At 44.0% G+C, this 14,789-nt stretch overlaps 1 protein-coding gene across 1 annotated transcript in view; it reads left to right on the top strand.

The window, feature by feature from the left end:
- The window catches only part of LOC123484873 (netrin receptor DCC-like), a 296,376-nt gene that overhangs the window by 208,012 nt on the left and 73,575 nt on the right, over window positions 1–14,789 (top strand). Inside the window, exon 2 of the mRNA XM_045215606.1 lies at window positions 1,142–1,477. Within this exon, the coding sequence (XP_045071541.1) occupies window positions 1,142–1,477 (336 nt within the window). The remainder of the gene's footprint in view (window positions 1–1,141; window positions 1,478–14,789) is intronic.

Here is a 14,789-nt window from a genome sequence, read left to right on the forward strand (position 1 = left end):
AGATGTCTGATAGGGCCTGTATTATATATTGGTAGTAGTATGGTAGATGTCTTCTGATAGGGCCTGTATTATATATTGGTAGTAGTATGGTAGATGTCTGATAGGGCCTGTATTATATATTGGTAGTAGTATGGTAGATGTCTTCTGATAGGGCCTGTATTATATATTGGTAGTAGTATGGTAGATGTCTGATAGGGCCTGTATTATGTATTGGTAGTAGTATGGTAGATGTCTTCTGATAGGGCCTGTATTATATATTGGTAGTAGTATGGTAGATGTCTTCTGATAGGGCCTGTATTATATATTGGTAGTAGTATGGTAGATGTCTTCTGATAGGGCCTGTATTATATATTGGTAGTAGTATGGTAGATGTCTGATAGGGCCTGTATTATATATTGGTAGTAGTATGGTAGATGTCTGATAGGGCCTGTATTATATATTGGTAGTAGTATGGTAGATGTCTTCTGATAGGGCCTGTATTATATATTGGTAGTAGTATGGTAGATGTCTTCTGATAGGGCCTGTATTATATATTGGTAGTAGTATGGTAGATGTCTGATAGGGCCTGTATTATATATTGGTAGTAGTATGGTAGATGTCTTCTGATAGGGCCTGTATTATATATTGGTAGTAGTATGGTAGATGTCTGATAGGGCCTGTATTATATATTGGTAGTAGTATGGTAGATGTCTTCTGATAGGGCCTGTATTATATATTGGTAGTAGTATGGTAGATGTCTTCTGATAGGGCCTGTATTATATATTGGTAGTAGTATGGTAGATGTCTTCTGATAGGGCATGTGAAGGCAGGTCAGCCATACTAACGATGAACCTGTGATGCAGTATTCACAAAGGGACAGAGGATACTCCATCTGCAGAAGTAGTATACACAGATTAGTGTGTACCTGGGAACCCTTCAGGATGGTACAGGGCTTGAGATGCTCTGAGACCCTGATAAAGGCATTTGGCAAATAAAACGTTGATTTTTGAAGCAAGCTAAGCTTCCATTGTCCTACCAGGAGTTGCTGAATATCTTCTCATCTTCAGTCTGCGCCACTGTTCACACACCTTGGTTTCAAAGCCTGGTAACGACACGCCCTGAGAGTAAACCATCTCCTCCTGTTTCTCTCTCCTCCCTCCAGGTGCAGAGACCTCCTCCTCATCGTCCCAGGTGTTCGTGGACCTCAGCTTTGTTCTGGAACCCCAGGACACGGTGACATTACGGGGTGGTGTTCTCCAGCTGGACTGCGAGGCTCAGTCAGACCAGGGTATTCCAGTCATCATCTGGAAGAAGGACGGGGTGCTGCTCAGCGCCGTGGTGGACGACAGGAGGCAGCAGCTGCCTAACGGGTCTCTGGTGGTCCAGAACGTGGTTCACTCACGACACCACCGACCCGACGAGGGGTCCTACCAGTGCCTGGCCACACTGGAGGGGGTGGGGGCCATCGTCAGCAGAACGGCTCAAGTTACTGTCTCTGGTAAGAGCACTTCACTGTCGTACTTGTCTTTCCTGCACTCACATTCGCACATCATTTTGTCTTACTGGTACTGAGTTTGCAGATGGCATGCACCACCTACTTTAACTTTTGGCACCCTTGGGAGCATAGGTTCTCCAAGTCACTCCGTTCTGATTTTCTGTGCATTCTTGTAAATGGGAGATTTCATAGTTAATATGAAGCTGTTGTGAGAACGTTTTATCAGTTTTGTATTGGTCTGAGTGATGTGTCTTATTTTCAGGGTTTCTCCTCCTTTAGTACGTGATCCAAACTCAGGGCTTCCTTCTGTCTCACTAATGACACCAGATGAAAAAGTACATTTCTATACGATAGCTTGATCCGCTATTTTGGGATATGAGCTACATGTGATCGTACATGGCTTACTATGTCTAAGAGTTGGACTAAGTCCAGGTTAATAACGCTGCTAGGTGAACGACCTGGAGGCCATTCTGCTTGTCAGAGCAGTAAACATTTAGGGAAACACATTTACACTTTCTAGAAACTAGGGAGAATTGTCACGATACTATTTCCCCAACCCAACCCAATGCCATGAACGCCATTGCTTCTCAGAGGTATAAACATTTAAGCCGACAAGGTGAAAACTCTGTCGATGTGCCCTTGAGCAAGGCACTTAATCCTAATTGCTCCAGGGTCGCCGTTGATAATGGCTGACTGCAGTCTCCCAGGGTGTCTCAGGGAGAGTTGGGATATGCAAAAAACACATTTCCAATTAACACATGCATATTAATACACACTTGTATGTGTGGAATAGGACAAATAAGCACCCAACAAATTATTATTATTATTATTATTATTATTATTATTTAGGAATCACATATACATTTTTGAGGAAGAAATTGTGAAAGGATAGGAAAGATGCATTTTATTATTATTACTATTTGATTGTGTTATTTTATTTTATTTTATTATTATTATTATTATTATTATTATTATTATTATTATTATTATTATTATTTTCTTGTGTTATCTTCTTGTGTTACTATTTTTTTTGTTGATCAATTTGATAATTTTCTTACTTTTTAACTGCATTGTTGGTTAAAGGCTCGTCAGTCAGCATTTCACGTTATAGTCTACACTTGTTGTATTTGGCGTACGTGACAAATAACATTTGATTTCATCGTATTTTTATTTGACTGACTGAATGCCATTCATTTACTGACTGACTGAATACAGTGAGTTGGACTCAGTGAGCGACTGCCGACTGGCTGAGAGGCCTTGAGCTGCAGTGAGACGATGTTATCCAACAGGCTGAGGGGGAGCTAGATTATACACTGATACGCCGATACGCACACACACGCACGCACGCACGCGAGCACGCACACACACACACGTTATCCAGGCCCAGACGATGTGGCTGTAGGTCTCTTCCTCCTCTCCTCTCCTCCTCCATGGCGGGGGACATGGTTATCATGAATCAGAGAGAGGAGTTCTTGACCCAAGGCTGTTTGGAGGCGCTGGGCCGAGACTAAACTGCTTAGTTAAGAGTGTAATGATGAACAGTGGAGGGGCAGCAGGGGAGAGCTCTGTTTAGGCTAATAATCATCACTAAAGAGAGGCTTTATGTATAATCTGAAGACTAATAATCATCACCTGTATTATAGGTCAGAGACCCTCCACCAACCTGTATGATAGGTCAGAGGTCAGAGACCCTCCACCAACCTGTATGATAGGTCAGAGGTCAGAGACCCTCCACCAACCTGTATGATAGGTCAGAGGTCAGAGACCCTCCACCAACCTGTATGATAGGTCAGAGGTCAGAGACCCTCCACCAACCTGTATGATAGGTCAGAGGTCAGAGACCCTCCACCAACCTGTATGATAGGTCAGAGGTCAGAGAACCTCCACCAACCTGTATGATAGGTCAGAGGTCAGAGACCCTCCACCAACCTGTATGATAGGTCAGAGGTCAGAGACCCTCCACCAACCTGTATGATAGGTCAGAGGTAAGAGAACCTCCACCAACCTGTATGATAGGTCAGAGGTCAGAGACCCTCATTCAACCTGTATGATAGGTCAGAGGTCAGAGACCCTCCATCAATTCATCAGAAGTGTCCAGTCTTTGTGACGTCTTGTTCAGTGCCTGGGCATATATGCAGATTTGATGTCTGAATATCAAAGGCATACACTGTAGTTCCCCTTGTGCTTTCATAATGTATTGGTACTGGTCTGGTCTGCCAAACAACACACTACTGTTTCAGTTAATTTCCCCTCTCCCATTTACATTTATCAAACATATTAGGGCTGAACAGTGTGCTGTTGGAACAAGCTGTAAAAGCCCTGCTGTTGTAGAACCATTAGGAGCATAAGGAGATAGAAGTAAGTAAGAATTGCTTTCTGCTAACTCTGCGGGAGGCTAACAGCTAGCTAGCGGGTCACACAACAGTCTGCTCCCCCTCCCTAGCTGTGTTACCTCTGCATCTGGAGATAAACCTACCCAAAAGGCAGAAGGCTGCAGGCTGTATACACCCCCTCCTCTACCTCCTCCTCCTCAACCTCCTCTTCTATATCCTCCTCCTCCTCTTCCTCTACCTCCTCCTACCACTCCTCTACCTCTTCTTCTTCCTCCCTCTCTACCTCCTCCTCCTCCTCCTCCTCCTCTTTCTCTACCTCCTCCTCCTCCAACTCCTCCTCCTCCTCCTCCTCTACCTCCTCCTCCTCCTCCCCTCTCTCTCCTCCTCCTCCTCTACCTCCTCCTCCTCTACCACCACCTCCTCCTCCTCCTCCTCCTCCTCCTCCAGCTCCTTGTCCTCTACCTCTACCTCCTCCTCCTCTTCTACCTCGTCCTCTTCCTCCTCTACCTCCTCCTCCTCCTGTTCTTCTTCGTCCTCCTCTTCCCCTACCTCCTTCTCCTCCTCCTCCTCCTGTTCTTCCTCCTCCTCCTCTTCCCCTACCTCCTTCTCCTCCTCCTCCTCCTCCTCCACAACTTCAGGCAGCTGTTCAATACAACTCTGTATAACGGACTCTGTCGAGCATGGGTTACACACACACACAGACACACAGACGGAGACAGAGAGCACTCCAGGTGGTCAGACCAGACAGGCCAGTTGGAGATAAGTAGTTGAGCACTTGACCAGGTCAGCCCAAGGACATGACATGGTTAGGCTGCACTCATCCCTACCAGAGACAGTTTGGGTTAATGTGGTGAAATAGGCACCCCCATGGTAAAACCCATCCATGACACATTATTTAATATGGGATGTTGTCTGACAGTTCAGAGATACCTTTTCCCTTTACTGTTAGAACATATTGCCCTCCCGTTGTAACCATGGAAACAGCCACTAGCCTAGCAGGCTAGCGAGGAGCATCAACTGAAAGTGACATTGCTGTCTTTAAAGTGATGCCAGTTGGCAGCTGTCGTCAGCCATGTTGTTAAAGGGATGATCTTGAGCGGTGCCATTATGAGCCCTTTGGTTGTGATTGAAGTGCCACTCTAACAGCCGTCAAGGAGTATGACATCATGGTTATGCACTCTTACCATTTTTCATCCAATATGTTACAGACAAGAATTGCTGTCTAGGATCCATAGTATGTCTGCTGTCTTTCTTTCTGTCTGCAATAAGCATTTTTCATCCAATATGGTGCAGACAGGGATTTGCCGTCTGTCTGTCTGATTGGCTGGCTGGCTGATTGTCTGGCTGGCTGATTGGCTGGCTGTCTGGCTGACTGTCTGGCTGGCTGCAATAAATAAAAACATCTGGTGCAGAGATTCAGAGGGCTCTGTTTGTCTGTCTGGCTGTTGTCCGTCTGTCTGTCCGTTTGTCAGTCTCTCTGTCAAACACTTTCTGTCTGTCTGTCTGTCCGTATGTCCGTCTCTCTGTCAAACACTTTCTGTCTGTCTGGCTGTCTGTCTGACACTGTTCTATATGTCTGTCTGCAATAAGAGCATATTTCATATGACAGTAAGCATATCTATAACCTTCAAGACAAAATGCATCCTCACAACTCAAATAGCCGTGAAGGCCTCAAGCATCTTTCATTTCACCCAATATGGTTCAGACATTTAGAGGGCTTTGCTGTCTGTCTGTCTGTCTGTCTGTCTGTCTGTCTGTCTGTCTGTCTGTCTGTCTGTCTGTCTGTCTGTCTGTCTGTCTGTCTGTCTGTCTGTCTGTCTGCAATAAGCATCTTTCATTTCACCCAATATGGTTCAGACATTTAGAGGGCTTTGCTGTCAGTCTGTCTGTCTGTCTGTCTGTGTTTCTGTCTGTCTGTCTGGCAACCACTGCTCTGTCTGTCTCTCTGCAATAGGTAGGGGTGTGACAAATGTAAACATTTCTTAACGTTTAAACACATTTTTTCTCTCGTTTAAGCGATAATATATATATATATCCTAATATAATATCCTAAAATGACATGTGAATTCACAATGCTGATATGGTCCAACGTATGACAATGCAGTTCGATCTACCGCAGTCCTGGCTCTCACCTTACTGCTGTCCCCCACCGTACACAGGGACAGGAAGTCCCGTGTACTGACCCACTCAGCAACGACGGTAGTTCGAGACGTTTTAGGTTCTCTGCTGTGTGCCTCTCCTCCACGTTCTCATTGGTCAGTACATGGGACTTCCTGTCCTACTTGTCATCAACGTGATGGCTCGTTGCAGTGATGTGTGACGGCCTGTTCATAGACATCCAACAATCTGTTGTTAACGTCACTTTATGGGGTGTTTGAGAACTCGCACTTTCTACGTGCAGAGCAATCGTTGTAGAATTTCTCCGTCCGGGCCGTCAAGTTTTTTTTCAACATGGCATCTTGTAGTCTGGTTCTAGGCATGCCATCAGGGTATTGAAGCAGACATCTTCTACCATTGACAATGGCTGCATATCGACTGCAATCATTTCTGTAATCAGCGCTGTGATTTTCTCACTCCGCTCCTTTATCTCACTTCTTTCGTGTGAAGAGCCTGTCTGTCTGTTAGGGGCCTGCGCTGCTGCCAGCAGCAGTTTGGGTCTCACGGTGACTCCCTTTCAGATGGTTAAGCATTGCACCTGTACTGCAACTGTAGATCAATTCCACCTCAATTCCACCTCGTTTGCGTTTCACCACCTTGTCAAAGTATTGCCCATACAGAAAACATTTGGGTTAATGTTTTATTGTCACATACACCGGATAGGTGCAGTGAAATGTGGTGATTTACAGGTTCGTGCATGGTAGTATGGTGCCCCTGGCTCAAATTAGGATACCAGGACTTTGCTTCCCTGTCTCATTCTCTGCCACTTTTCCAACCGTCAACGACGATGACATGCTTTATATCCATGGCAAATAATTACAAATCTCCTCCTAATGTCACGACATTGTTGCGTTAGTTATTTATTTATTTTTCCCTTTATGATGAATATAATTTTTCGGTTAGCTATTTTTTCTAAACGCTAATGATCCCAATTTCGTTTAAATGTTCACACCCCTAGTAATAAATCAAATCAAAGTTTATTGGTCGCGTACACAGATTCACAGGTGTTATGGCAGGTGCAGCAAAATGCTTATAAGAACATCTTTCATGTTATAGAAGGCATATGTTTAACCTTCAAGGAAAACCATCCTCCCAACCCAAGGTCACTTGACATAATGCTTCCAGTTTGAATGCTGCTACTTGCTACTTTCACGTGTTTTTAGAATGGCTTTATAGCAGTTGGTAAAGATGCAGCACAAGATAACAGCATTTCTCAGTGTAGACATTCAAAATGGTCCCATCACTTCTCAGTGTGGGTCAAACGTTCTTCTTAGAGCCTAAGTGTGTGGATGTTAATGGTGTGCTGCTCCCCTCGCTGCAGGCCCCAGCCAGGAATACATTCATTCTGCTCTCAGTGGCCCTGTGATAAGTTGGCAGACAGCATGGGTGCCATGTCCACGGGAGGGAGAGCAAGTCAATACATCCAGATCTTGACTAAGAAGAGAGAGATGGAGAGAGAGGGAGAGAGAGGGAGGGAGAGCGGGAGAGAGAGAGAGAGGGAGGGAGAGCAAGAGAGAGAGAGGGAGAGAGAAGGAGAGAGAGAGGGAGAGAGAGGGAGAGAAAGGGAGGGAGGGAGAGAGAGAGCAAGAGAGAGAGGGAGAGAGAGAGAGACAGAGAGAGAGAGAGAGAGACAAAGAGAGAGAGAGACAGAGAGAGCGAGACAGAGAGAGAGACAGAGACAGAGACAGAGGCAGAGACAGAGACAGAGACAGAGACAGACAGAGAGAGAGAGAGAGAGAGAGAGAGAGAGAGAGAGAGAGACAGAGACAGAGACAGAGACAGAGACAGAGATAGAGCGAGACAGAGAGAGCGACTAGCTGCCCCAGAGTAATGTCTGCCCAGGACCTTGACCTCACCTTGATGCTGAAAGAGGAACTGACAAATCTCCCCGTTGGACGCCCTCCTCTCCTCTCCTCTCCTCTCTTCTCCTCTCCTCTCCTCTCCTCTCCTCTCCTCTCCTCTCCTCTCCTCTCCTCTCCTCTCCTCTCCTCTCCTCTCTCTTTCCTTTCCCACCTCCACCTATCCTCTCCTCTCCCCTTGTTGGTCTGATTTTCTGTCCATCCAGGTAACTAATTAAAGTAAGTCGGTGATCAGTTCACCTTTCTCCAGCCTAATGATGTAGAAGGAAGTGGAAGTCAGATCACACCAGCATACTCTGACACATCATTACACAAAATAACGTTGCGCTATACAGGAGCACGAGTACAGGACATTAATAAGCTGCTCCCAAATATTTTAGACCGGCATCAGGAAATGGAGTCTATCATAGTTAATGTGAGATTCAATGACATTATGAAGTGCAGCTCAGAACAGCTGAAGATGGATTTTAAAGAACTGATTGGGTCTCTGCTTGACACCAACAAACACCCCATAATATCTGGCCCTCTGCCCTCCCTAAATTGTGGCGTTGAACGATTCAGCAGACTTTTAGCCCTCCATAACTGGCTACGTGACTCTTGCAGCTCTGTGGGTGTAACATTTATTGACAATTTCGATACCTTCTGGAAACAAAGCTAGTTTTATAAGGAGGATGGGATCTACCCAAATAATTTGGGTTCCTGGATCCTTTCACAGCATTATAAGACTGCGTTGAGACAATGACTTATCAATGACCCAAGCCCAGCTCAGTTAATTCCTACCATTGTGTCGCTGAGTCTTAATGCTTCAGCAAATGTACATTATCCCAGGGGCGTTGGAAGACACAATGTAAGTAATCTAATGTATGGCCCTCTAACTGCACTGAATGCCTCTGCTGATCCTACAGCTATTGGATGCAGTAATCATGTGCCTATGAACCAGAGTTATACTGTTAGCACTGAGGCGGTGTGCCCCAGTAGGAAGTCCACTGTGTGCAGCTCACCCTGAACTAACATAAATAACATGAGCATGTCTACTTCTGCTAAGCTTCCCAGTAAAGCAATGAAAAATTGCCCACGTTAACATATGTAGCTTAAGAAAAAAGGTTCATGAAATCAATCATTTGCTAGTAACAGATGACATTCATATTCTGACATTCTCTGAAACTCACTTAGATAATCCCTTTGATGATACAGTGGTAGCAATACATGGTTATAACATATACTGAAATGCCAATGGTGAAGGTGTGGCTGTTTATATTCAGAACCACATTCCTGTAAAGCTTAGAGACGATCTCATGTTAAATACTGTTGAAGTAATATGGCTACAGGTTCATCCGCCTCACCTAAAGCCCATTCTGGTGGGAAGCTGCTATAGACCACCAAGTGATAACAGTCAGTATCTGGATAACAGGTGTGAAATGCTTGATAATTTATGTGAGGTATATTTTCTGGGTGTTTTAATTATTGACTGGCTTTCATCAGTCTGCCCACTCAAGAAAAAGCTTCAAACTGTAACTAGTGCCTGCAACCTGGTTCAGGTTATCAGTCAACCTACCAGAGTAGTTACAAACAGCACAGGAATGAAATCATGTATTGATCACATCTTCACTAATGCTGCAGAAATGTGTTTGAAAGCAGTATCCAGATCCATCGGATGTAGTGATCACAATATATAGTAGCCGTATCTAGGAAAACCGAAGTTCCAAAGGCTGGGCCTAATATAATGTATAAGAGGTCATACAATAAGTTTTGTAGTGATTCCTATGTTGTTGATGTAAAGAATATATGTTGGTCTATGGTGTGTAATGAGGAGCAACCAGACACTTGACACATTTATGAAATTGCTTATTCCAGTTACTAATAAGCATGCACCCATTAAGAACATGACTGTAAAAACTGTTAAATCCCCGTGGATTGATGAGGAATTGAAAAATTATATGGTTGAGAGAAAATGTACTGCAAATTGAGAAATCATGTGACTAAACTGAATAAAAAGAAGAATAAACTACAATATGAAACAAAGATAAATGACATAAAGAATGATAGTAAAAAGCTTTGGAGCACCTTAAATGACACTTTGGGCAAAAAGGCAAACTCAGCTCTATCAGTCATTGAATGAGATGGCTCATTCATCACAAAACCAACTGATATTGCCAATTACTTTAATGATTCTTTCATTGGCAAGATTAGCAAACTTAGGCATGACTTGCCAGCAACAAACGCTGACACTACACATCCAAGTATAACTGACCAAATTATGAAAGACAAGCATTGTAATTTTGAATTCCATAAAGTGAGTGTGGAAGAGGTGAATAAATGATTGTTGTCTATCAACAATGACAAGCCACCGGGGTCTGACAACTTGGATGGAAAATTACTGAGGATAATAGCGGACGATATTGCCACTCCTATTTGCCATATCTTAGATTTAAGCCTACTAGAAAGTGTGTGCCCTCAGGCTTGGAGGGAAGCAAGAGTCATTCCGCTACCTAAAAATAGTAAAGCCCCCTTTACTGGTTCAAATAGGCGACCAATCAGCCTGTTACCAACCCTTGGTAAACCTTTGGAAAAAATGGTGTTTGACCAGATACAATGCTATTTTACTGTAAACAAATTGACAACAGACTTTCAGGGAAGGACATTCAACAAGCACGGCACTTACACAAATGACTTATGATTGGCTGAGAGAAATTGATGATAAAAATTGTGGGAACTGTTTTGTTAGAATTCAGTGCAGCATTTAACATTATCGATCACTGTCTGCTGATGGAAAAAACATATGTGTTACGGCTTTACTCCACCTGCTATAATGTGGATAAAGAGTTACCTGTTTAACAGAACACAGAGGGTGTTCTTTAATGGAAGCATCTCCAACGTAATCCAGGTAGAATCAGCAATACCCCAGGGCAGCTGTCTAGGCCCCTTACTTTTCCCAATCTTTCTGCGAGTGAAATTACTGCAACACTTAACAAAGAGCTGCAGTTAGTTTCAGAATGGGTGCAAGGAACAAGTTAGTCCTAAATATTTCTAAAACTAAAAGCATTGTATTTGGGACAGATCATTCACTAAACCTCAACTGAATCTTGTAATAAATCATGTGGAAATTGAGCAAGTTGAGGTGACTAAACTGCTTGGAGTAACCCTGGATTGTAAACTGTCATGGTCAAAACATATTGATACAACAGTAGCTAGGATGGGGAGAAGTCTGTCCATAATAAAGCACTGCTCTACCTTCTTAACAGCACTATCAACAAGGCAGGTCCTACAGGCCCTAGTTTTGTCGCCCCTGGACTACTGTTCAGTCGTGTGGTCAGGTGCCACAAAGAGGGACCTCAGAAAATTACAATTGGCTCAGAACAGGGCAGCACTGCTGGCCCTTAAATGAACACGGAGCGCTAACAATAATATGCATGTAAGTCTCTCATGGCTCAAAGTGGAGCAGAGATTCACTTCATTACTTGTTTTTGTAAGAAGTGCTGACATGCTGAATATACCGAGGTGTCTGTTTTAAACGACTAGCAGCTCAGACACCCATGCATACCCCACAAGACATGCCACCAGAGGTCTCTTCACAATCCCCAAGTCAAGAACAGACTATGGGAGGTGCACAGTACTACATAGAGCCATGACTACATGGAATTCTATTCCACATCAGGTAACTGATGCAAGCAGTAGAATCAGATTTAAAAAACAGATCAAAATTGTAAATATGTGATAGTGGAGTAGTGGCCTGAGGGAACACACTAAATGTATTGGGTAAAGTGTTATGAAATGTAATGTCATGTAATATTTTAAATTGTATATAACTGTCTTAATGTTGCTGGACCCCAGGAAGAGTAGCTGCTGCCTTGACAGGAACTAATGGGGATCCATAATAAACCCCAGGAAGAGTAGCTGCTGCCTTGGCAGGAACTAATGGGGATCCATAATAAACCCCAGGAAGAGTAGCTGCTGCCTTGGCAGGAACTAATGGGGATCCATAATAAACCCCAGGAAGAGTAGCTGCTGCCTTGGCAGGAACTAATGGGGATCCTTAATAAATACAAATACAAACAAATCGGCTGCTTCCCAACTGGCATCCTATGAAAAAAGTATGAAAAATGTATGCACTCACTAACTGTAAGTTGCTCTAGACAAGAGCGTCTGCTAAATGACAAAAAAAATTAATACAAATGTAAATGTATTCCCTATATACTGTTAGTGCACTACTTTTGACCAGAACCCAATGGGAGAGCGAGGGCCCGATGGGCCCTAGGCAGAAGTAGCAAAAGGCCATTTGGGATGCAGGTTGGCATTTATTCAGATGACTCATGTACTGGAGGCAATTCTGCAGGGTAGTCACTAGCTGGCAAAGCCACAAAGTCATTACATTTTAAACCTAACCCTAACCCTACTGCTTACCTTATGCCTAACCCTAACCTTAATTTAAGACCAAAAAGCAAATATGGGTTTTCATAAATTTTTACGATATATGGCCCATTTTTACTTTGCCGCTGGCCCATCTAGTGGAAATCGATCAGCTCTGCTGCTCTGCCTCCAGGACAAGGTTCATCCCAATAAACCTGCATACCTCCTTTTCTTGCCCTCTAAAATGTCACCGGTCAAATTAACCAAAGTCATCGATAAATGTACATTTAAGTCTGACGGAGAAGAAGCATAACAGCCGTAAGATGATTCCATTTCTACAGGTAATGAATGTTTAGTAATTCATTCACAATGTACTTTCCACTCCGGGACATATAATTTAACTTAAACCCACTTAATTTGTCTGATCAATATTTCGTAGAGGTAATTTAACAGATAGGGCAGTTAGATAGGGGTCAAGCAAGGACGGACTCATCGCAAAGAGATGCATGTAGCTACTGCATCGTCTAGCAGGGCATTTCCCTCCCATTTAGTGCATTCAACTAAAGTTACTATATATATATATATATATAAATATCAAGCACAATCACAATCATTGCACATAACCAAATATCATGTTAATTGCTCAAGCAAAACCTTTCTGCAAACTAAATTTCTCTCAGTGTTTTGATAATAGTGACTGATAGGATCGGGAAGCTGGCTGTTGTTAATCGACCAAACAAACACCCCAATTTTTTCTCTCTCTCTCTCTCTCTCTCTCTCTCTCTCTCTCTCTCTCTCTCTCTCTCTCTCTCTCTCTCTCTCTCTCTCTGTCTGAGTGGGTGCGAGGCCACTGCTTGGTTCTCTTAAACAGAGCTAGGAGCTGCTCTCTGTGGGGCAGACTGGGTGACACTCTGATGGAAAGGCCTTTACCCCCCTCTCTCTCCTTCAATGGGACCTGAGAGCGACAGCGGGAGAAATGAAAGTGACGGAGTGACAGAGATGGAGGTGGCAGTGGAGGAGGGTGATGGAGTGCACAAAGGGAAGATGGAGGGAGAGAGAGAGATGGAGTAGAGAGATAGAGAGTGTCACAGACACAGACAGTGGAGGAAGAACAGGAGGACGATGAAGATTAGTGACGTGTTGCTATTAGAGAACACGGGCAGGCCAGACCAGGTGACCTCTGACCTCTACAGGTGTGGCTAGGTGGTTCACTATCTCCACCCTGGTATCCACCTTTCCTTTCTCTTCTGTACACCAGAAACCCTGATGATCTCAGTGGAGTGGGTGGCTACTTTCTTCTCTTAACTATACCAGAGTCAGTCTTACACATCCTCTGACTATACCAGAGTCAGTCTTACTTATCCTCTGACTATACCAGAGTCAGTCTTACACATCCTCTGACTATACCAGAGTCAGTCTTAACACATCCTCTGACTATACCAGAGTCAGTCTTACACATCCTCTGACTATACCAGAGTCAGTCTTACACATCCTCTGACTATACCAGAGTCAGTCTTAACACATCCTCTGACTATACCAGAGTCAGTCTTAACACATCCTCTGACTATACCAGAGTCAGTCTTAACTTATCCTCTGACTATACCAGAGTCAGTCTTACACATCCTCTGACTATACCAGAGTCAGTCTTACACATCCTCTGACTATACCAGAGCCATGTGACTTCCTGTCTAAGAGCTTTATTATTATTGTTTTTATTCTGTCTGATGAATATTTATGAAGATGGATTTAACATGAGAGAGATCTATTACATACAGTACAAAGCCACTGTAATATAATGTCATTCTGTCATTTCTCAGATTCACCGGGTATCGAAGAGGACCGTTAACGTAGCTAAAAGGGCATAATATTCATTCATTCATTCATTCATTCATTCATTGAACCTTGACGAACCAATCACCAGCTAGCAGAGTAATCCCGGTGCCTGCCATTCATTAACCGGAATTTGAAGCTGTGTCTCAAATGGCACCCTACTAACGATATAGTGCACTAGTTTTGATCATTTGTAATGCAGACCTGTCTGTCTGGCATTAGCTGTATCTGAGAGGACCTGTCTGTCTGGCATTAGCTGTATCTGAGAGGACCTGTCTGTCTGGCATTAGCTGTATCTGAGAGGACCTGTCTGTCTGTCTGTGTCAGTGATACAGCCTAGTGCCTACTGTACAGCAGGGCAGCTTGTCTTCATCAGCTTGTTCTCTCTGGGAGAGAGAGAGAGAGAGAGAGAGAGAGAGAGAGAGAGAGAGAGAGAGAGAGAGAGAGAGAGAGAGAGAGAGAGAGAGAGAGAGAGAGAGAGAGAGAGAGAGAGAGAGGGAGAGGGAGAGGGAGAGAGAGAGAGAGAGAGAGAGAGAGAGAGAGAGAGAGAGAGAGAGAGAGAGGGAGAGAGAGAGAGAGAGAGAGAGAGAGAGAGAGAGAGAGAGAGAGAGAGGCAGAGAAAGAGAAAGAGAAAAAGAGAGAGATTCCCTCCCCTACCAATTGTGCGCCACCCCATGGGTCTCCCGGTCGCGGCCGGCTATGACAGAGCCTAGTGGCACAGCTAGCACTGCGATGCAGTGCCTTAAACCACTGCGCCATGTCCTCAGGGATACAATTAAGAACTGTTTA

This window comes from Coregonus clupeaformis, unplaced genomic scaffold (genome assembly GCF_020615455.1).
Source record: "Coregonus clupeaformis isolate EN_2021a unplaced genomic scaffold, ASM2061545v1 scaf0481, whole genome shotgun sequence".
NCBI lineage: Eukaryota > Metazoa > Chordata > Actinopteri > Salmoniformes > Salmonidae > Coregonus > Coregonus clupeaformis.